This window comes from Rhineura floridana, chromosome 7, assembly GCF_030035675.1.
Source record: "Rhineura floridana isolate rRhiFlo1 chromosome 7, rRhiFlo1.hap2, whole genome shotgun sequence".
Taxonomy (NCBI): Eukaryota; Metazoa; Chordata; class Lepidosauria; order Squamata; family Rhineuridae; genus Rhineura; species Rhineura floridana.
The window spans coordinates 124,301,527-124,322,892 of NC_084486.1; the positions used below are offsets into that span (position 1 = coordinate 124,301,527).

A 21,366-nucleotide genomic window follows, 5' to 3' on the forward strand; every position below is an offset into this window, starting at 1 on the left:
AATCAATTATTGTTTCCCTCAAGTTTTGTCCAACATCTTGTTACAAAAATATTTGTCCCTGCAGCTCTCCAAATCCCTTACCTTAGGAAGGCTCTGCTATTTGCCCGCACCCCTGCACATTTGCACATGAGCGTGCATAGCCCAGCAGGAATACAACCATTTTCAATACCAGAACAAAAGACCTATGTACATAAGGCTTCCCACCACAGAAGTCCACTCCAGGTTTCCCTTCTCTCCTTACAGGAACTCTGTGCGTGTGTGTATGTGTACTTCAGATCAATCCCTGATTTGGAGAGCGGGTGGAATAAACTGCTGTAAGCCTTCCATTATCTGTTCTTGAGTGTTAGCAGAGAATGGGTAGCTTGTTCTCAGCCTTGAATGCTGCAGAAGGAATGTCCAGTGACTGGAAAGTAAATGGTGGTGTGTGCCTACAGTGCTTCGTTGTCCCAATCCCAGACTCTGCACATCTATCAATATGCAACTAATATTTATATATTCATATGATGGGGATGTTTGCCTGATTTATAATGTGCCCCACCCCATCCCCCAATTTGGGGCCTTTAGCAAATGGCACATCCAAACTAAGACAAAGATTGCCCATTGACTTTTTTCCTTAACAGTATACACATTAGGACAATTTGAACATAACACCTGGCTTCATAATTCACAAAGCATGGTTTATGAAGTCAGAAATTAGTGTTAGATCTCTGTATTCCTCCCTTGACTTTTCTCTGTCTCTCCTCATGTCACATGCTGGTGCAGAGGTCCTGGTTTGTTTAAACCAGAGATCCCCATGAAGTCTGAAATAAGGAACTAAATTTAGTTTAAGCAAACCAGGATCTCTGTGACAACGCTGGCACTTTAGGGGAGAAGAGGAGAGCGAGTGTGGTGGAGGAACATGATGGTTTGATGCTTGTTCCTGGCTTGATAAACTATGGTTTGTGAAGCTGCCAAGAATGTTAATGCCTGAATCAGTTCACTCCCTTTGAAAACCTTTGTAAAATTAGTTTTCTATGTGGCATGGGTAGCTGCTGTTCAAAAAGCACCATTTGAATATTCTAAACTCGTTGTGAATTTCTTAATTCTGGCCACTACATATATGTAGTATTTTTATTTTATTGTTACATTTATATCCTACCTTTCCTCCAGGGAACTCAAGATGGTGTTCAAGGTTCTCCTTCCTCTCCATTTTATCCTCACAACAGCCCTGTGAGGTAGGTTAGGCTGAGAGATTGTGACTGGCCCAAGGTCACCCAGGAAGCTTCATGCATCCCAGGTCCTAGTCCTCTACTCCACTACACTCTAACCACTACAACACACTGACTGTCCTTTGAACAGTTGCTATGATTATTAGTAATAGGTTTACAACGCTGGCACTTTAGGGGAGAAGAGGAGAGCGAGTGTGGTGGAGGAACATGATGGTTTGATGCTTGTTCCTGGCTTGATAAACTATGGTTTGTGAAACTGCCAAGAATGTTAATGCCTGAATCAGTTCACTCCCTTTGAAAACCTTTGTAAAATTAGTTTTCTATGTGGCATGGGTAGCTGCTGTTCAAAAAGCACCATTTGAATATTCTAAACTCGTTGTGAATTTCTTAATTCTGGCCACTACATATATGTAGTATTTTTATTTTATTGTTACATTTATATCCTACCTTTCCTCCAGGGAACTCAAGATGGTGTTCAAGGTTCTCCTTCCTCTCCATTTTATCCTCACAACAGCCCTGTGAGGTAGGTTAGGCTGAGAGATTGTGACTGGCCCAAGGTCACCCAGGAAGCTTCATGCATCCCAGGTCCTAGTCCTCTACTCCACTACATTCTAACCACTACAACACACTGACTGTCCTTTGAACAGTTGCTATGATTATTAGTAATAGGTTTACAAGTGGATTACATGACAAACTATTTTTTTGGACAGTATTATTTTTTGGTTTTCAGTTTTTAGTCTCTTGAGGAACCGTGAGGAGTCTTTAGAACTTTTAAGGAAAGCATCTGCCTAAATTTAAAAAATGAAGTTAGATAAGTAGCAGTCAGGGAATTTTGGTTTGGGGATTACTGACAAAACCATCAAGTATGTATTTTACACGTGGAGCCTTAATGACAGGTTGTCAGTGAAAAAGCAAAGAGAAGGAGATTATTGTAGACTGTTAATAAGCAAAATGTTTTCCCCAACTCCTAAAAATCTGTAATCAATTCTAATTTGTTCCTTTCCAGCAGCAGATTTTTTAATGTTTTCAGCATAAAATTTGTATTTTGCAATTTGTGTTTTAAGTAGAACAACTGGTTTTGAAGTGTGATATGGATAGAGGAGTTAGCTTTAGCTTTTCTGGATAAGTGGTATTAAACGAACAGGACTAGTACAAACCAGTGGAACACCTGGGCTCCTTCATTAGTTAGGATTGCCATGTGAATGAAGTATGAATAAAATAACTACAAATAAGGGCTCTGTACACATCTGTTTACAATATAAAAATCTACACGTCAATATTAATAGTCCATTTTAAATCTAAAATAAAAGACTGATGGATTAATATAGGGAACCACCCTCTTACACTAGTCATAAATCAGGAATTATCTTGTCATCAATTTGGACTGTGGCTTCCCTCTGCTGGCAGAGAACATTACAAGGGAAAATTATTGGCAACAATGGAAATATGAAAGATTGCTATTAACATGAAATCCACATTAAAATAATTAGGATCTAAAAGGAAACCTAGACAGAACTATTTATGTGCATGATTAAAAATTACTTTTGTCATTAGCAGGACTTTCTTCAGTTTGTGTTGACTTTACTGTGCCTTGCATCATTTCTGTAAAAACTACCAGAGATGGCGATTGGAGGGACCGAAGGCTTGCCATGTCCAACCTAAAATAGGATTGTCCACACATTTAGCCCAATTAGGTTTAACCCACATCACTTCTTATGATAATGTATCCTAATCAGAGGACTGATAATCAGAGGACTGATAAGACCAATGTGCATTGAGCAACGGGGCCTGCAGCACAAGATAACTCCAGACGATTTGGGAATAGATTTTGGAAAAATTATCTCCTATGTCTGTCTGACAGGATGAATAAGAAGGTGTAAGATGTCAGAAGCTATATAAAAATACTTCAGCATTTTTAATTTAGACTCTTACTCTTGTGATTTTGATGACAAAAGTACTTCATGATGAGTAGGATTGTCTAAAAAGAGAGCGAAAGAGAAACTACAGCCCCCAAAGTCTTGGAAAACATTTTAATTATAATTTTCCAGAATGTACAATCCATCTAAGGAATGTCAATCACATTGCTGTGAAACATATGGCATTTGGGAGCTGTCACTCGTGCCTCTACAGAATGGCTGTCTCTCTGTTTAACAAATACAGATACAGGGAACTTGAATTTGACATGTACAACATAATTATATGATTTGTTCTTTGTGTTTGCCATACTTGCATTTTAAAGGCTTGTAAAGATTACTTATTCACCTGCTCAATCCAGAATTCTGTGTTTCCTCAAGCAAAGCTATCAAGGATTTCCTTATGATCCATAAATGCCTTAATAGTAGCATCTTTAAAATTGTAATCACAATCAATATGAACTGTGCTAATGTTGCAAAATATTACTAAGTGTAATGGGTGGATTGTATGACCATTCTCAAAATAAATTTTTGAAGTGAAAAAGACCCAGTGAAAATGGCTCATTGACGGCATGCTGCTTTTTAAATTGATAAGTAGAAGACTTCTAACATCATCATCTTGGCTTTCCTGTTCTTCTGAGTCTCTTGCTGCTTCAGATTGTTCTAAATTTAGCACTGTTAAAAAATCATAGCTCTATATTTTGCATCATGGGCAGGCAGAGGGTAACTTCTGCACAATGTATATATTTTTGTGCATAGTTACCAAATTATTTTCTTGGCTGTACAAGCCAACCCCTTCCTTGTCTGCAACTGCCAGCTGGAGGGCAACTGGGCTCCTTGGGACTATGCAGCTTGCCCACGGCTGCACAGGTGGCAGGGCATGTAATCCCTGAGCCACTTACTGTAGGGTGATCTTTAGCTGGCCCTTGACACCCAGGAGACATGAGTGGGGATTTGAACTCATAGACTCTGGACTCCCAGCCAGGCTCTCCTCCCCATGCTCTTCTATGCATGTAACCTTTCCCACATCCCTGCTGGGTCTCTGCAGCTCTGCCTCATAACTCTATATTAGGTGACTTGGTGCCTTTAATTTTTTCTCTCTATTAGTAACTAAGTTTGTGGGTCGGCAATTTGTGTGCGGGCCACCCTGTGTAATGCATGATTAAGCATTTATTTATTTAATAAAAGTATTTATATCTCACCCTCTCGTAAAATATCAAGGCAGTGTACAGCAGTATAAAACCATAAAAGAACATTAAAAGCAATAGAGAACAATCATTAAAATAACTGTCTACTCAAGAAAATTTTAAACTGCTTAGGCCTTCCTACTCTGTATGTTTTCTGTAGGGCATATCAGGCTGCAAAGCCATTTTGTTGTTTCTGAAGCATTTTACATTGACATGCTATCACCTTTAAACCTTTATTCTTTCAAAAATAAATATTACAGTTGTAACAACAGTGTGGTTATTTCTGATTCTCTGAAACAACCACATTAACAATGTTGGTCAGTACTAAATCCCCCATAGTAAACAAAGTATTCAAAATCAATGCAGTCCTATCTGTGTGCATGCAGTTATCTCCAGTAAAGATTTCAAGAGTAGTATTGTTATTTTTCCCAAACTAGCTTTTTCCACAAGTACACGTGTAAAATACTTGTTCACACACACACTTGTGTACAGACATACTGGCAGATCTGGTAACAAAAGAAGAGGCAGCTGAAGATTCATCACTCCAATCCACCTGCTAATATCAAATTCAAGCAGATTGAATTCCAAATTCTTACTTGCAATGGAACAGAGCTCATTATTACTTGCAAGTATGAACATGCTTTTTCAGCTCCTGCAGTCTGTGGATTCACAAAAATTGTTTGTACACTCAAAAATAAAACGAGGTTTGTGTTGAATACTTCCACGTTAAAATTTGTTGTTTTCTCAGTACTTAACATTCTTATAGCTGACAGAAATTGAATTATACAGCCATGAGAGTGGCTGTATACTATAGCCAGCATGGATTTTTCACATTCCACTATGTTAAATTGAAAATACCCCCATGCTATTCTGCTGCTTCCCATAAGATAATTTCAAAACAAAATCTTATAAACGTATAGTCCTGAATTTCAGAAATGCTTTCTTAACAACCCTGAAAGTGTTCATGGCGAAATACAAAACACTCAGAGAGAGTCCAGAGTTCAAAGTCTAAAACAAGAGTAAAATAATCCAGACCCCTGTCGGATATTTTTCTATCAGTGGTCTCATAATTTATTGAAATTAATTAAAAATCAGCCATGCTCACAGAATGCACGTAATCTTGTTTCTGACCTTGCCGCATACTCTGACCTTCATGTTCTGCAGTTTAAAAGTTAAAAAAATGCCTGGCTGATTTTTAATTAATTTAAGAAAAGTAACATTGGAGTCTATGATAGTGCAGGCATGCTCAGTAAGAACCAACTGTCTATGTTCTAAAAGCCAGATTCACAGCTTTTGGCTTGGCTAATCAGGGGGCCATACCCATGCCAGACTTTTATGCCACTTTAAACAGTCATGGTTTCCCCCAAAGAATGCTGGGAAGTGTAGTTTGTTAATGTTGCTGAGAGTTGTTAGGAGACTCCTATTCCCCTGACAGAGCTCCAATGGCCAGAGTGCTTTAACAGTCAGCCCCTCTGCCCAAAGAATTCTGGTGATTGTAGCTCTGAGGGGAATAGGGTGTCTCCTAACAACTCTCGGCAGCCTTCAAAGACTATACTTCCCAGGATTGTTTGGAGTAAGCTATGAGTGTTTAAAGTGGCATAAATATCTGGCATGGGTGTGGTCAGGGACAGTTTTGGTTTAAATTTGGTGGGAGACTACATGTGCCAGCTGTAGAATAAAAAGGTGGGGGAAATCCCAGAAATAATGATACTGTTAACAGTGTTTTCCTTTTGGAAAGGGGCTTTCCCTCTGCCCAGTGCCCACCCACCCAACCTCCTTCCCCTCCCTCCTACCCCTTCTTCTCCCCCTCACCCCTTCTTCCCTCCCTCTCCGTCCCTTGTCCAGGTCTGTTTCACCTATCTTAAGCATGATTGCACGGGAGTAAATCCCATTGAACTCAATAAGCATGCAAATGATCAAACCTGCCTTCCTCCTTCTCTCGCGCTCCCGCCTGCTCTGATATTACCAACTTCTTCCAAGCTACACAGGAAGTGGATTGGACTGTGAAAGACCAACCCAAATTGTGTTTTATTTTGACAAATTTGTAGGGCAGTACAATATTTCAGAGAGGAGGTCAGGTCTTCTGCTCCCCTGGTTCATACATTGTTGAACCGCAAGGGTTTTTTGCCTATTTTATGCTGTGCCCTGCTGTCATACCTTGCTATATTCAAGTGTCACACTTTGTTTTAAATGGTGTCCCAACACAAGGCAATCTTCTTTTTGCTTATTAAACTTTCTATTCAATGTAATTAATTTCTAGTAATTTAACAAGAAAACCCCATAATGAATCAAAGAAACTTTGGTTTATTCTTCATAATTACTTTTCCTTGACAGTTAATACCCCTAAATCTAATTGCACAATATTAATTGTAGCATAAATAATTAGTCATACTATAATGCAAAGCAGATTTGTTCTTTACCTCCTTCATAAACTTGCATGTCTAAAACTATTTATGTTATGCAGACCAAATGCTTTATAGTTTTTCAGTTTATAGTTTATATATAAAACTTCATAGTTTTTCAGTTTCAGTGCTACATTACTTTCAAAACAATGACCTTGCAGTTATTATATAATTTTAGTTTTTGTAAAAGATTATTTAAAGTGTTTTATTCTGTTTGGAGTGAGATCCAGTGTCAGAGTTCTCAGAACAGATCCATTGAAAAAGAATTTTGATTAAATACATTTATTTAAGTGGGGCTACTCTGAGTGTGACTAATATTGGATCTCACCCATAATCTAATATCTTATGGATAATGTTTGAATATTGTCATTTATTTAAATTTCTAACATGCAACATCCCAATGTTTCAGGCAGATTACAGTTCTTGAAATACAAGAATGGTTTAAAAAACTTTTCAAATTAAAATTATCCTAACCATACTCTTGTTTCTGAGTACTCTGTATCAGCCTTTCTTAACCTTGTGCTGTCTAGATGTTTTGGACTGCAACTCCCATAATACCTGATCATTGCCCATGCTGACTAGGGCTGAAGAAGTTGGGCTATTCTTCATCAACTCAGCCTTGGTCAGTAAAAACCAATGAAAACAAAGAGTTCTTACAGGACTTCTGGATAATGGTCAAAATTATTGAGATTTGCACATACCATGACAAAGGAACTTCAGTAATTTTGGGACAGCCATGTGGGAACACCTTTGCATGTACCTTGTTGTATATTATTTACAGCATAATTGATATATAGCGTAATTAAAAGGACATCCCAGGAAGACACAGGGAAACCAGCAAAATTAGCTCCATACAAAGCACACTCTCTAAGCTTGAGGTGATAAAGGCATCACTTGCCCTAAACCAGTAAAAAGCATATCATCCACTTCCTGGGTGGGAGACATCTCTGGAAATGTATGTAGTATTGGAGGGCACTAATGAAGTACGCCTTATAATTTCTGCAGCTGTGGTATTTGTAGATGTACTCAGCGCAAATCTGCAGGCTAAATTTTGTCTTGGTGTCATTATGAAACTACCCAGATGATAGGTAATGCGGATGACTGTGATCACTAGCCCCTCAGTACAATGCTTCTGGTGTGAGGTACATAATATGCTGTGATTTAGCTTTCATTCCCCTCACTGGGCTGTTGGGAGCTGCTTGTCCAGTCACCACCTTCTTATTAAGTTAGAGTCATAGACCGCAGATGTGCCATTTCTCCTTTCTGCATTTTTTTGCAGGGCAAGGAGAGGAGAACTAATAATTAATATCCAAGTAGACACCCATGCTGTTTGTTGCACTTTTATATATGTGCACAGGAATTATTAGTAAGCATCCTAGTTTGTCATAAGCCTTTTCCTGACAAGTTCATCTGCTAGTGAGTAGCTATTCTAGATTGTCACTTGACATGGCAGGCTAATGTGTTTACTAGGGGGTAAATATATTGGCGGGAAGGGCTGCACTCTCCGGCATAACTCAGCAAGCTAAAACTCTTCCAAGCAGCTATTTCAAGTAGCTGGGTTGATTTCTTTCATTTGAATTTGTTTTGTCGCTGTGGCTATCAAAAATAGTCAAGTTTAAACTTAAAAATAATCTCTATATGCTACTGGGCATGGTAAACACTAGCTTTCTATACACCAAGTTCTATACATCAGCTATGGTTATATATACCAAATACAGCAAGCACGATAAAGCTGAATCCATCCGCTCACATATTTGTTTATGCCTATTGAATCATGGAATCAATATGTCTATTTTCAGACCTGTCCTGTTATAGAATTTTCGTTGGGGACAAAAACAAAACACTATTCCCCCCCTCCCATATTGCTGCTATGATTATATCCTGAACCACATTAGCACAATTATTGTAAAAGGAATAAAACTGAGGAGACTATGATTACTCCCAATTTACTACTGAAGCTATGACAAACAATTACTGCTGTTTATTTAAAATTAACAATTTTATTATAAGGCTTTATATAAATTGGTTGTAATGTTACAAGCTAATCATTCTTTTGAGTTAATTTTCTTGGGCCCATTTGGGCTTACTGGGTCTAGTTTGTGATATGCACATCTGGATTTATTAGGCTGTGCTAACAGAAGGCAACTTGTTAAAGAGTGCTAGTATTTTTAATGCAAAATTTGTTGGAATAATAAAAATAGGCAGGGAAATGTAACAATGGTTAAGTTCAGCACTAGTGTCTTGAATGCTATCAAAAAAGCATGAGATCAGCCTAAGGATTTTTTGCATAGCAATTCTAATTTGTGCTTTATTTTCCTGTTGTGTTGCAGTTCTGTGTAACTGGAGACAATATATATTGTTGATATAGAGCCAGTTAAGATGGTCCAAATGTCACCAACTGTTAGACAAAACCAGCTCACATGACCAGAGAAATATTACATAAACATTGTCAGGGCCGGTTCTAAAGGGTGGTCAGGTGGGGCACTGGCCCGAGGGCCCCTGGAGCTACTTGGGGCCCTCCGCTCTCTTTCCATGAACAGCAGAAGCATCTGCGGACCACCATCCCCCTGCTATCCCCCCGCTTTACCTAACTTTCTATTGTTTTTTGCGGTGTGCAGATTTGCCATCAGTCAAGATGGCAGCTGAGGTTTCCTTAAGGGGTTGAAGCCTCTGCTGCCATCTTGGCTGATGGCACGCATGCATTGCTGCCATCAACAAAGATGGTGGCAGAGGCTTCAGCCCCTTAGGGAAACCTCGGCCACCATCTTGATTGATGGCAAACCTGCATGTGCTGCAAAAAACAATGGAAAGGTAGGTGTAGCGGGGGGATGGCAGGCAGCGGGCGAGCGGGGCGGAAGCTGCTGTCTTGCAGTTCTGCGGATCTCAGATGGGGAGCGGAGGGGCCCAGGGCAGGCTGGTACCCAAGGGCCCCGACATGCCTGGGGCCAGCCTTGAACATTGTTATTGGTCATGTGAGCAGGATTTTGTGCACTTGAGCCAGTGTTTCAGAGTCTGAACAGACTGTTTGGTATTTTTCTCTTGTTGAACAGTATTGTTGAACAGTATTGAACAGTATAAATGTAACTTCTATGGCTCAGAATATAAGATGAATGCTGAATTCCACTTCTGGTGGTTGGGCAATATTGATAATGATGATGTGATGTTGCATTTATTATACAGCCACGAGAGTGGCTGTATACTATAGCCAGCGTGGGTTTTTCACATTCTGCAGTGTTAAATTGAAAATACCCCCCATGCCATTCTGATGCTTTCCATAAGCTCATTTCAAAACAAAACCTTACAAAACTTGGTTCTGAAGTCAGAAATGCTTGCTTAACAACCCTCTCAATTTTCATGGCGATACACGAAACAGTCAGAGAGAATAGAGAGTTCAAAGTGTAAAAAGAGAGGGAAAAAACCCAGAGCTGTTTTGGACTTTTTTCTGAGAGTTCTCATAATCTGTTGAAATTCATTAAAAATCAGCCATATTCACAGAGTACCTGTAATCCTTATACTGACCTTGCCCCATACTCTGACCTTCATCTTCTGCAGGTTAAAAGTTAAAAAAAAAATGCCTGGCTGATTTTTAATTAATTTAATAAAATTTGGCTGGCAGCCTATGATAACATGGGGCATGCTCAGTAAGAACCAACTGTCAGAATTCTAAAAGCCAGACTCACAGCTGCTGGGTTTGCCTAATTGGGGCCACACCCACATCAGGCTTTGGTTTCACTTGAGCCAGTCATGATGGCTTCCCTCAGATAATCCTGAGAAGTGTAGCTTGTGAAGGGTGCTGAGAGGAGACTCCTGTTCCACTGAGAGAGCTCCAGCAGCCAGAGTGGTTTAACAGTCAGCCACTCTGATTGAAGGTCTGTGAGGGAACAGGGCATCTCCTAGCAACTCTCAGCACCCTTCACTAACTACACTTCCCAGGATTCTTTGTGAGAAGCCATGACTGTCCAAAGTGAAATAAAGGCCTGGTGTGGATGTGGCGAGGGAAAGCTTTGGTTTAAATTTGTGTGGGAGGCTACATGTGCCTCCTGTAGAATAAAAAGGTGGGGGAAAGCCTGAAAAAGAATGATACTGTTCACAATGTTTTCCTTTTGGAAAGGAAAGGGGCTTCCCTTCTGCCCAGTGCTCACCCACCCAATCTCCTCCCCCTCCCCTCCTTGCATCTTCCCTGGGTCAGTGTTGGACTATGACCTGGGAGACCAGGGTTTGAATCCCCACACAGCTATGAAGCTCACTGGGTGACTTTGGGCCGCTCACTGCCTCTCAGCCTCAGAGGAAGGCAATGGTGAAACCACCTCTGAATACTGTTTACCTTGAAAACCCTATTCATATAGTGGTGGCAACACCTGCAATCAGCCCAAATAATAGAAAGAAGACATGTGCCGTGCTGATCTTATTTTAGCAGTTGATATAGTTCAGATGGTCACTTTGAATATGTCTGATTTCCTTTGCAATTTTAGTGACATTTCCTATAGGAAATCATTTTCTTTTTTACCATTTCTGTGAATATTTGAAGAACAGCAACACTGCAAAATTTACACTAAAAAACTCCAAATATAATTGTGGAATAATGGCACTGACATCTGCAGAATAGTCTCCAGTGGACCTCAGGAGTGTCTCAATTTGTACAAGATAAAACAGTGGGAGGTGAAATATATTCTAGCAAAATGCTAGGTGTGCTCTATGTTTTTAATTGATCGTGTCCACCTTGCCTTAAATGAAGTAGTTTAAACATAGCAGGCTGAAAACATGCATCCTCTTTTTTCCAACAGCTAGAGTCATTGCTGAAGTAGCAACATATTGTAATCAATCTGATTTTACATCAAACTGCAGTTTCAGATTCCACTGTTAATGCACCCAAAATAGAAATAGAACATAACCTCCAATTTGAAATACAAAAAAATGCTGTCTTCACCATCGTATGACACTGACCAATAAAAGGCTTTGAAATTAATAAAAATAAATTTGACACAAATTTCTAGGATGAATAATGAGGGAAATAAACTTTTCTAGTTTAGATTCTCTGTAGAAACATTAATAACACAGGAAAGAAGCAAAGTAAGGAGAACAAACATACAAAAATATAATTCTCTATCTTTGGAGGTGGCAGGTGTTGCCACCACTTACCATATGCTCAGAGGCACATGTTACCAAATTCTTCCAGGCTACACAGGAAGTGGATTGGACTGTGAAAGACCAACCCAAATTGTGTTTGCATTTTGACCAATTTGTAGGGCAGTCCAATATCTCAGAGAGGAGTTCAGGTCTTCTGCTCCCCTGATGCATTCACTATAGCTGCCCAATTTCCCTGCTTTTTAAAGTTCGATAGAAATAGCTGTGGGCTATAGGTACGTTCTTAAACTGCAAGGTTTTTTTGCCTATTAGTGAATATATACATATATGTATATGTGTATATATACACATAATTGTGATTAACAAAACAGAGGTTTTTATTGTTCTACCAAAACGTTTTGGCTTCTGCCTGCATCACCTGCTAACATACAAATGCTGTTAGCAAGGTGGCAGTTATAGAACTTTGAGGATGGAATGCTTAGAAGGGGCTTCATCTGTAGAAGCTAAGTAATGGTTGTACTGTCCTCCAGGTTAAGTCCATGTGGTGCCAATGTGTCCAGAAAGTATATCCAAATGTTCTCCCTCTTAGTCAATGCTGCTGCATCTGTTGGCATCTGTAGAGGTGTTATAGAAAAGACCAATAGGCTGTGGCCCTCAGTGTTGAAATGTTTTGCAACTTGGTTGCTCCACTTTTTTTGTTTATTAATTAATTAATTAGATTTATTAGTCGCCCATCTGGCTGGTTGTCCAGCCACTCTGGGCAACGTACAAAACAGAACATACAAAAACATCAGGACATTAAAATCTAAACAATAAAATAGAACCTAATTCTGTTCTTGTCCAGAGCCTCCTTACTCTTGCCCGACGACAGAGTAGAATCAGTAATGGTGTTAGTGGTGGGTGGCGATGATGTATGGCCTGGGGGCCAGTATGGCTGGGAGTGTGTAGTTCTTTCTAACTCTCTGGAAAGGGGAAGCACCATCTTTGCAAGGCCAGCTCCTAGAACTTTTGTCTGTGGCGGCTGCTGCCGTGGGGGGAGCTCCTGGTTTGGGAAGTTGTGGCGGCGGTTCTCAAAACTTGTGTTTCTCTCTCTGCAGCTCCCGGCAGTTCTTCCTGCTCCACAATGCCAACAGGGGCTGCACTGGAACATGCCGGATGGACGCCCCCGAGCAGGGAACAGCCCCCCGGCTTGAGCTGGGGGGTGGAGGCAATCCTCCGGCGCTGCTGCAAGGAGGCTCCAAGCCCGCTGCTCTGTCCCAGCACAAAGGCAGTTCTCAGGCATTAGCACTGGCGATGGAGGCAAGGGCGGGGCAGCAGCTGCAAATGTTCCGGGGCATTAGGAAGAAAGCTGTTGCAAAATGCTTAATTGCAAACCGTTTTTGGCATGGTGCCGGCAGGCTCAATCTCCAAGCTTGTTAAGATTGCCGATTTGTGGTTTCTGAAGCGTGTGCCTAGGTCAGTTGTAGTTTTTCCTACATACTGGATATGACATCCTGGTCGGCTCCAGAACGTGGTGCTTGCTCGGCACCCTGGACTCTCCAGTATGGGGTTCCTCAGGGGTCAGTTCTGTCCCCCATGCTGTTCAGCATCTACATGAACTGTTGGGTGTGGTCATCCGGAGCTTTGGTGTGCGTTACCATCAGTACGCTGATGACACGCAGCTCTATTTCTCCTTTTCATCTTCTTCAGGTGAGGCTCTCAAGGTGCTGAACCAGTGCCTGGTTGCGACAATGGACTGGATGAGGGCTAATAAACCGAGGCTCAATCCAGACAAGACTGAGATGCTGCTAGTGGGTGGTTCTTCTAACCGGATGGTGGATGTCCAACCTGTCCTGGATGGGGTTGCACTCCCCCTGAAGGAGCAGGTTCGTAGCTTGGGGGTTCTCCTAGAACCATCTCTGTCACTTGAGGCTCAGACGGTTGCATGGAGTGCCTTCTACCAACTTTGGTTGGTGGCCCAGCTATGCCCCTATCTGAACAAGGATAACCTGGCTTCAGTTGTCCGTGCTGTGGTAACCTCGTTAGATTACTGCAATGCGCTCTACGTGGGGCTGCCTTTAAAGACAGTTTAAAGACAAAATGCAGCTGCCAGATTGGTAACAGGGACCAGACGGTCTGAACATATAAAACCGATTCTGGCCCACTTGCATTGGCTGCCTGTATGTTTCCAAGCTCGATTCAAGGTGTTGGTTTTAACCTATAAAGCCTTACATGGCTTGGGACCACAATACCTGATGGAACGCCTCTCCCAACATGAACCCACCCGTACACTACACTCAACATCCAAGGCCCTCCTCCGGGTGCCTTCTCCATGGGAAGCTGGGAGTCTGGCAACAAGGGAGAGGGCCTTCTCAGTGGTGGCCCCCAAATTATGGAATGATCTTTTTGATGAGGTGTGCCTGGCGCCAACACTATAATCGTTTCGACGCCAGGTCAAGACTTTCCTCTTCTCCCAGGCATCTTAGCATGTGTTTTTAAATTGCTTTTAAAAAATGTGTTTTTAAATTTGTATATTTGTTTTTAATGTTTTTAATTGTTGTAAACTGCCCAGAGAGCTTCAACTATGGGTCGGTATACAAATGCAAGCAAGCAAGCAATAAATAAATAAAATATATTTAATGTCTGAATCCCCTCTTTATGTGGTATATTGATGTAAAGAGATGTGACATCTAAAGTAGCTAGCATAGTACTGTTGTGGAATTGATACTGCTTGTTTAAAGACTCTGTTTTAAGTAAGAAGTCATTGGTGTCTTTGATATGTGATGGGAGGTTTTGCACCATGTGTAATATATATATTCCGCCACCATGTACAATGTATATATCCCACCCTTCTTCCCAGTAGGAGCTCAGGGCTGCAAACAAAAGAACTAAAAACACTCTAAAACATCATAAAACAACTTTAAAATATGTTAAAACAAAAATGTTTAAAAACATTTTTAAATAAGCTTTAAAAATATCTTAAAAAACAATTCCAACAAAGATGCAGACTGGGATAAGGTCTCTTCTTAAAAGGCTTGTTGAAACAGAAGGTCTTCAGTAGGTGTCAAAAAGACAGTGATGGTGCCTGTCTAATATTTAAGGGGAGGGAATTCCAAAGTGTAGGTGCTACTACACTAAAGGTCTGTTTTCTGTGTTGGGCAGAATGGACCCCCTGATAAGATGGTATTTGCAGGAGGACTTCACCTGCAGAGCATAGTGATTGACTGGGTATATAAGGGGTAAGACAATCTTTCAGGTATCCTGGTCCTAAGCTGTACAGGTCTTTGTATACCAAAAACAGAACCTTGAACTTGGCCTGGTTGCTAATAGGCACCAGTGCAATTCTTTCAGCAGTAGGGTGACATGTTGGCGATACCCTGCCTCAGTGAGCAGTCATACTGCCACATTTTGCACCAGCTGCAGCTTCAAGAGTAACCTCAAGGGCAGCCCACATGTAGCACATTACAGTAATCCAGCTTGGAGGTTACCAGTGCATGGACCACAGTGGTCAGGCTGTCCCAGTCCAGAAACAGCTGCAGCTGTTCTACCAGCCAAAGCTGGTAAAAGGCGCTCCTAGTCACTGAGGTCACCTGGGCTTCTAGCAACAAAGATGGATCCATGAGCACCCCCAGACTACGGACCTGCTGTTTCATAGGGAATAGAACCCCATTGAAAGCTCAAAGCCAAAGTGACCAATTATCTGAACTCAGGAACCACCAACCCACAGTGTATCCATCTTGCTAGGATTCAGTTTATTGGCCCTCATCCAGCCCACCACCGAGTCCAGGCAGCGGTCCAGGGCTTGGATGTCCTCTCCCAATTCAGATGTTACAAAGAAATAGAGCTGGGTATCATCAGGGTACTGCTTACACCTCACCCCAAATCTCCCGATGACAGCTCCCAAGAGCTTCATATAGTTGTTACTCTTCTCCTCCCTCATTGCTACACAGTAGACATGGTTAAGATTTACTCATGCCCAGTCAGCCTCACAGCACGTCTTTCGTCAGTTGTGCTATAGCCATTGTCCAGCCTATTTAATTTCCCTTAGTTCACTGGTGCACCAAGGTGCAAACCAAGCTCCACAATGCCAGAGAGTGTGCTCGGGGCAACCGTGATAAGAGCCTTATGTGCCTCACTGTTCCACAGCGTGATAAGGGCTTCAACAGGGTCACCTGCTCTGTCTACTGGGAATTCCCCCAGGGCATTCGGGAATCCAGTGGATTCCATTAGTCTCTGGGAGTGGACCATCTTAATCTGTCCACCACCCCTACAGGGGAGGATTGGAGCTGTAAGTCTAAGCATTTAGATGGTGATCTACAATTTTCACCTGCTTAGATTTAAATAGTTAATTCACATTTTTATTTTATTTCGTAGTTCATTGTTTTCAACAAAGTGGTACCAGTTGAATTTTTTTAATTTGCATGCTTTTACATGTATTAAAAAAGAGGAATAATTGTGGAATACTCTTAATCTACCATCTCTCCCTTCCTCAAGTAGAATCCCATTTATTTCTGCCATGAAGAGCAGGGTTGGAGTATCTGTGATATCTATTCAGATATGTTCATGATATGATTGATTACTCTGTAACACAAAATAGTAGAGTTGGAAGGGGGCTATAATACAGAGGCAAACACCTATATCTCATGTTTTGTAAAGATTTTCATTGTAAATCAGAAAACCAGTATAAGAAAACTGGACCCAAGGATCAGAGTATTGTAGAACAATACAGAAGACATCTAGTTAATGCAAAGCAAAATAGATTTCAACTTTTAATTAAGTATCTTGAATGCTAGTGGCTGCCAGTGAGCTACTGGGCCCTATTCAAGGTATTAGCAGCACTAGTGTACAAAGCCTTAAATGGCTTGGGACCTAAGTACCGAAAGAGCTCCTTCTCCAATATCAACTATCCCACGGCCTGCAATTTGTAGAGGAAGCCCTCTAGGTGGTGGTGCCTGGTTGGCATTGTGACAGGGCCTTCTCAGTAGTGACTCCCCAATTGTGGTACACCCTCTCTGATGAGGTGTGTCTGTGTCCCTCATTATTAACTTTCAGAAGGGATTTTAAAACATTCCTTTTTATCCAGGTGTTTGATTGCTGAAAATATTGTTCCTGACAACGTTAAATTTTCAAGATTAATATGCGAGAATATGTGACTGTGTTACATGCTTTTATATGTTTTAAATATTTTTTTATTTTTAATTGTATTGTTTTATCACTTTGGTGTTTGCTGCTCTGGGCTCCTTCGGGAGGAAGGGCATAATATAAATTTGATAAATAAATAATAAATAAATACTTTTCTTTCCCCCCCTCCCCTCCAGTCTGCTGCTGAACAGGCCAAAGCTAGATTACAGTTGGTTCTTGAAGCTGCTGGTAAGTAAAAAAATTAAGAAATGGATGGAAGAAATAATATTGCTCTAATGCTTCTCAGCAGTGCCTCCTGGTTTTGGAGTACGTTCTCTCCTGAGGTTTGACTGGCGCCAATTCTATCCCTCTTTTGGTGCCAGCTGAAGATTTTATTCTTCCTCCCAGACCTTTGAGTGATGAGATATTTTGACCTGAGTAGTATTATATAACAGATGAGTTTTTTTCTGATGAAAGTTTTAAGAGAGAATATTTTGTTTTTATATTTTGGCTCATGTATTTTAAATGTTACCCACCTTGATGTCTTTTAACAAAGGGCAGGATATAAATCGTAAAAATAAATAAATTCATACATATTGTGACAATACTGTAACTAAATAAGGCTGCAATTCTGTATAACGCTTACCTTGAAGTAAGCCTCAGTGAAACTTATTTCTGAATAAACATACATAGGATTGCTGGGTAAGTTAGAGAGCTAACTTTAATAAATTTAATAGCGTAGCGACAGTTCTGTATTGGTATAAATACATTTAGCTCTAGAACATTCAAAGATCAGTAAGAAAGATTGAAAAAATCCATGATATACCACTCCTGTACTGTGTTGATTTATCCTGTATGCATATCTTAGCCTGAAAGGTAAAACTGGTTTTTTTAAAAATCTGCTTCATCATTTATCCAGAACATGTTTTAATTTTCGTCTTTCAGTTTTGTTTTCTTATTTGAACCCAATGGTAGAATACACTGTATACATTTTAGGGGATGCTGTTTTTCAGAAACCTTTTGTTCTAAAGCAAAACTTTTCTATTGCCATTTCCAGCACATTTTCCAGTGTGGCATCTTCTGTGTCATAGTTTCATACGTATGCATTGTTATTCTATTCTTTTAATACATCTCTGAAGCATATAATTATAAAGTAGATGTGACAGCACAGACCTTGAGAAGCACAATTTGTTTATCCTGCTCTGAGCTGTCACACCTCATTTTTTAATTTAACACCTAGAAAATGTATTAAAGAAACTATGAATTTTATGTCATTGTGATCAGAAGCCTGTAGATTTCAAGGGATATTTGAGGTTCTTCTGACACTTTTTAATCTAAAAACTTAAAATGGGAGTTTAAACTTTAGGTCCAGATTACTCTTAAATGAACTAAATGGGATTGGAAAATACATTAAAGTTATTAATAAAATTTGAAATCTCTTTTCTAACTTTTTTTAAACACTGAAAAGGAATGTCTTTGGATTCCTTTTGCAAAATTAGGAATTATCTATCTTTGGATTCCTTTTGCAAAACTGTCTTTGGATTTCTTTTCCAAAATTAGGAAATATGTTGGTGAATATTTTATAATATTGGAAATCAACACGTTTGTTCTTTATACTTTCATGTTCTGTGGGGAATGAAAACTTTTTTTGTTTGTCCCATTTTAGAGTTATTGTTTTAACACATATTCCTTTATGCAGTGCAAGGTATATTTATTTCATGTTTTGAAATACTAAACATTCTAGAGTTCATGTAGTAAGATGCTAGCCTAAAGGGTTATATTCAATCCATATTTTTCTTTGGAAAACTGTTATTTTAACAGTTACTACAAATGGTCTTTAATGTATTTTTTAACGTTGCAAGTGTTGCGCACTCCCAGGTTGCGGTTGTGTGCAACATAATTAATATGTCTGAGTACTCAACAAATATCTCTGATAGCTCAGAGTATTTCTGTTTGATTTTTAAAATGCAGAGAAAGGTTTTCATGGTACATTTAAAAGAGTTTTTGGATAAGCAATTTTGGGTGTTCCTTTTAACTTACGTATATGAAATATATATGTATCATGTTTCTGGTGTATTTACCATGTTCATGGTGCATTCAGAGTTTTTTTAGAAGAAGCCTAAACTGCTAATTTGTTTTTTCAAAAGCACAAATCTAGTTTACGTTGCTTGGATATTGGCAATAGATTTCATGTTAATGACAGACTGTAGATATATTTACACTGCAAGGGCAATAACTAAAGTCACATAAGTACTTTTAATGAGTTGTTAAAGAAACTAATTTAGTGCTCATAAGAACTGCCACTCAGAAAGGATTATTACTATCAGCTATAAATTTATATTTGAGTGACTTTATTTGCTTATCCCTCTCAATAGTTAGACAGAGGAAAGCCATTTTAACATAGTCTAACAATATCACAGCAATTTAGCAGATGTTAAGCAGGCAGTAGCTGAATGTTAATTTTGAGAGGGTAGTATGTTTAAGCCTATCTGAAGTATGTTGCATGTGGGCTTTCCAAGCTTAGTTACAATGCTGTCTCTCTTGGGAGAATTTTAAAGCTAAACCTCTTTCTTTTTTTCCACTCTATATGGACTCTCTCAAGTCAGTATAAAGCAGATCATCCCTAGGCTAAAGCTCTTCAGCTTTTGTTATTGGGCTCTGTAGACCTGTAATTAGGCCTCCTGGCAGGCCTTGCAGCCCAGTTAATGGTCATATGGAGTTTCTGTGAGGCAGACTGGCTTTGTATAAATCCTTCGTTGGAATATGTTTATGGGTCACTTCCTACCAGGACCATGTTTTGTCCTTGTGCCCTATGGGCTGACAAGGAACAGGTTCCCTTGACCATGGACAGCTCAGTTTGCTGCTCACAATCTACTCAACTAATCCCCAGTGTAAACAGAGGATTTAGCATAGCTTCTGTCACTTACAGTTGCCAAACCACTTGGGTGTCTCTGATTTCTTTTCCAGAATTCATTACTGAATGACAGAGAACCATAAAGATTTCATGCTTGCTGGAATATTAAATATATCCTGTCTCTCAAATAGAGACAACATTCAAAGTATGGGATATCCTGTATTGAAAGAAATGTTGATAGTTTATAAAAAAAACATATTTTGAATCATACATGTTTTATTTGAATTTAAGAAATGATTTTTTTAAAAAATCCAAAATAGATGTGAACATTTGTGAACTGTTAATTTCTACTACTGATATAAAAATACAGTGAAAATCTGCCATACTGGTAGGATTCTCTTCTACTGCTTATCAAGACAATTACAAAAGTTGATTGATGTGTGGTTTCAAAGGTCCTGAGTAGAAATGCCTGTCTGATCTGTGTATAGTATCTGCATTTCAGATCTGTTTCTGAAAGAGCATACAAAATACTGTATTTTAAAGACAGAACTGGTGGTAGTTTAAAGCAGACTTCAGAACAGAGATGTTAGTATGACATTAGCAATATGTGGTAAAAACTGACAGAGGAATAATGAATGTTTTATATTTAATGGAGCTGTTTGACAGTTTATCTGGCTGTTTGGCTGTTTAACTCATTATCCTGTGATTATGTAGCCAGTTTGTTCCAGTTAACTCTGCATCACATTTTTTTTTAAAAAAATTGTTCTTATAAATGAATTGGACAGAAAAATACAAATATATTAGTGTTGGCTGCTGCAAATATGGTAGGACATTTCTTGTATGGTTGAAATAATTCTTAAGATAGACAAATCTGTATTTGTTCAGTCTTTCCTAATAAGTTGTCTACAATCTGTGGTTCTCAAATGGTTCATGACAGATGTGGCTGAGAAGACCACATACGTAGACTGTATGATTTTAGTCTGGTGGAACTAATAGGATCACTCATTACTTTATGGATTCTTGCTTACTTTTTCTTTAATGAAAATTGCTTACTTAAATTGGGTGGCTTTTTTCTTCCAACATTCAGTGGCTACGCAAAGCCATTTTTAAGGCAGGTGTTAACAAATAGGAAAATATTACGATTTTCCTGTAGGTAGTACAACTTCGAAATGACTAGTTTAAAATGAATGTAGCATGGTAATTTAAACTTTTATTATTTTGAGTGTGGTGGGTACATCTTACTTTTTTCTCTTAGTTTGAGAGTGCCATAAAATTGTGTGTGTGTGTGTGTGTGTGTGCAATTTGTATATGCAAGGTTGCATTAATTTATGGAAATAGTATAAAATAACATTTAGCAACGGATAATACACCAGTCATTAAAAACCTATATTGGCTGGGATTTCAAGGGCTATGTATGGTGTGTTCTATACATTCGTTTGGGCTTTTTAGTGCCCATCCCCCTTTCCACTGTGGCCACCAGTTCTCTCAGGAAGCCACTCCTAAAAGTTAGGAGGATCCTCTGAAGTGACAGTGAAAGTTTCTGCAGGAAATGGAAATTGGCTACAGAAACACGTATAGGCATGTGCAGGGGGCTTTTTGAATTCCAGAAAGTATTTT

At 39.5% G+C, this 21,366-nt stretch overlaps 1 protein-coding gene across 7 annotated transcripts in view; it reads left to right on the forward strand.

Annotated features, from left to right (window-relative positions):
* RSRC1 (arginine and serine rich coiled-coil 1) overlaps positions 1-21,366 on the forward strand; it is a 355,437-nt gene that overhangs the window by 165,229 nt on the left and 168,842 nt on the right. For all 7 annotated transcript variants that reach the window (XM_061637162.1, XM_061637160.1, XM_061637161.1 and 4 more), the window contains one exon: positions 17,093-17,144. In XM_061637162.1, coding sequence (XP_061493146.1) covers positions 17,093-17,144 — 52 coding nt within the window. The remainder of the gene's footprint in view (positions 1-17,092; positions 17,145-21,366) is intronic.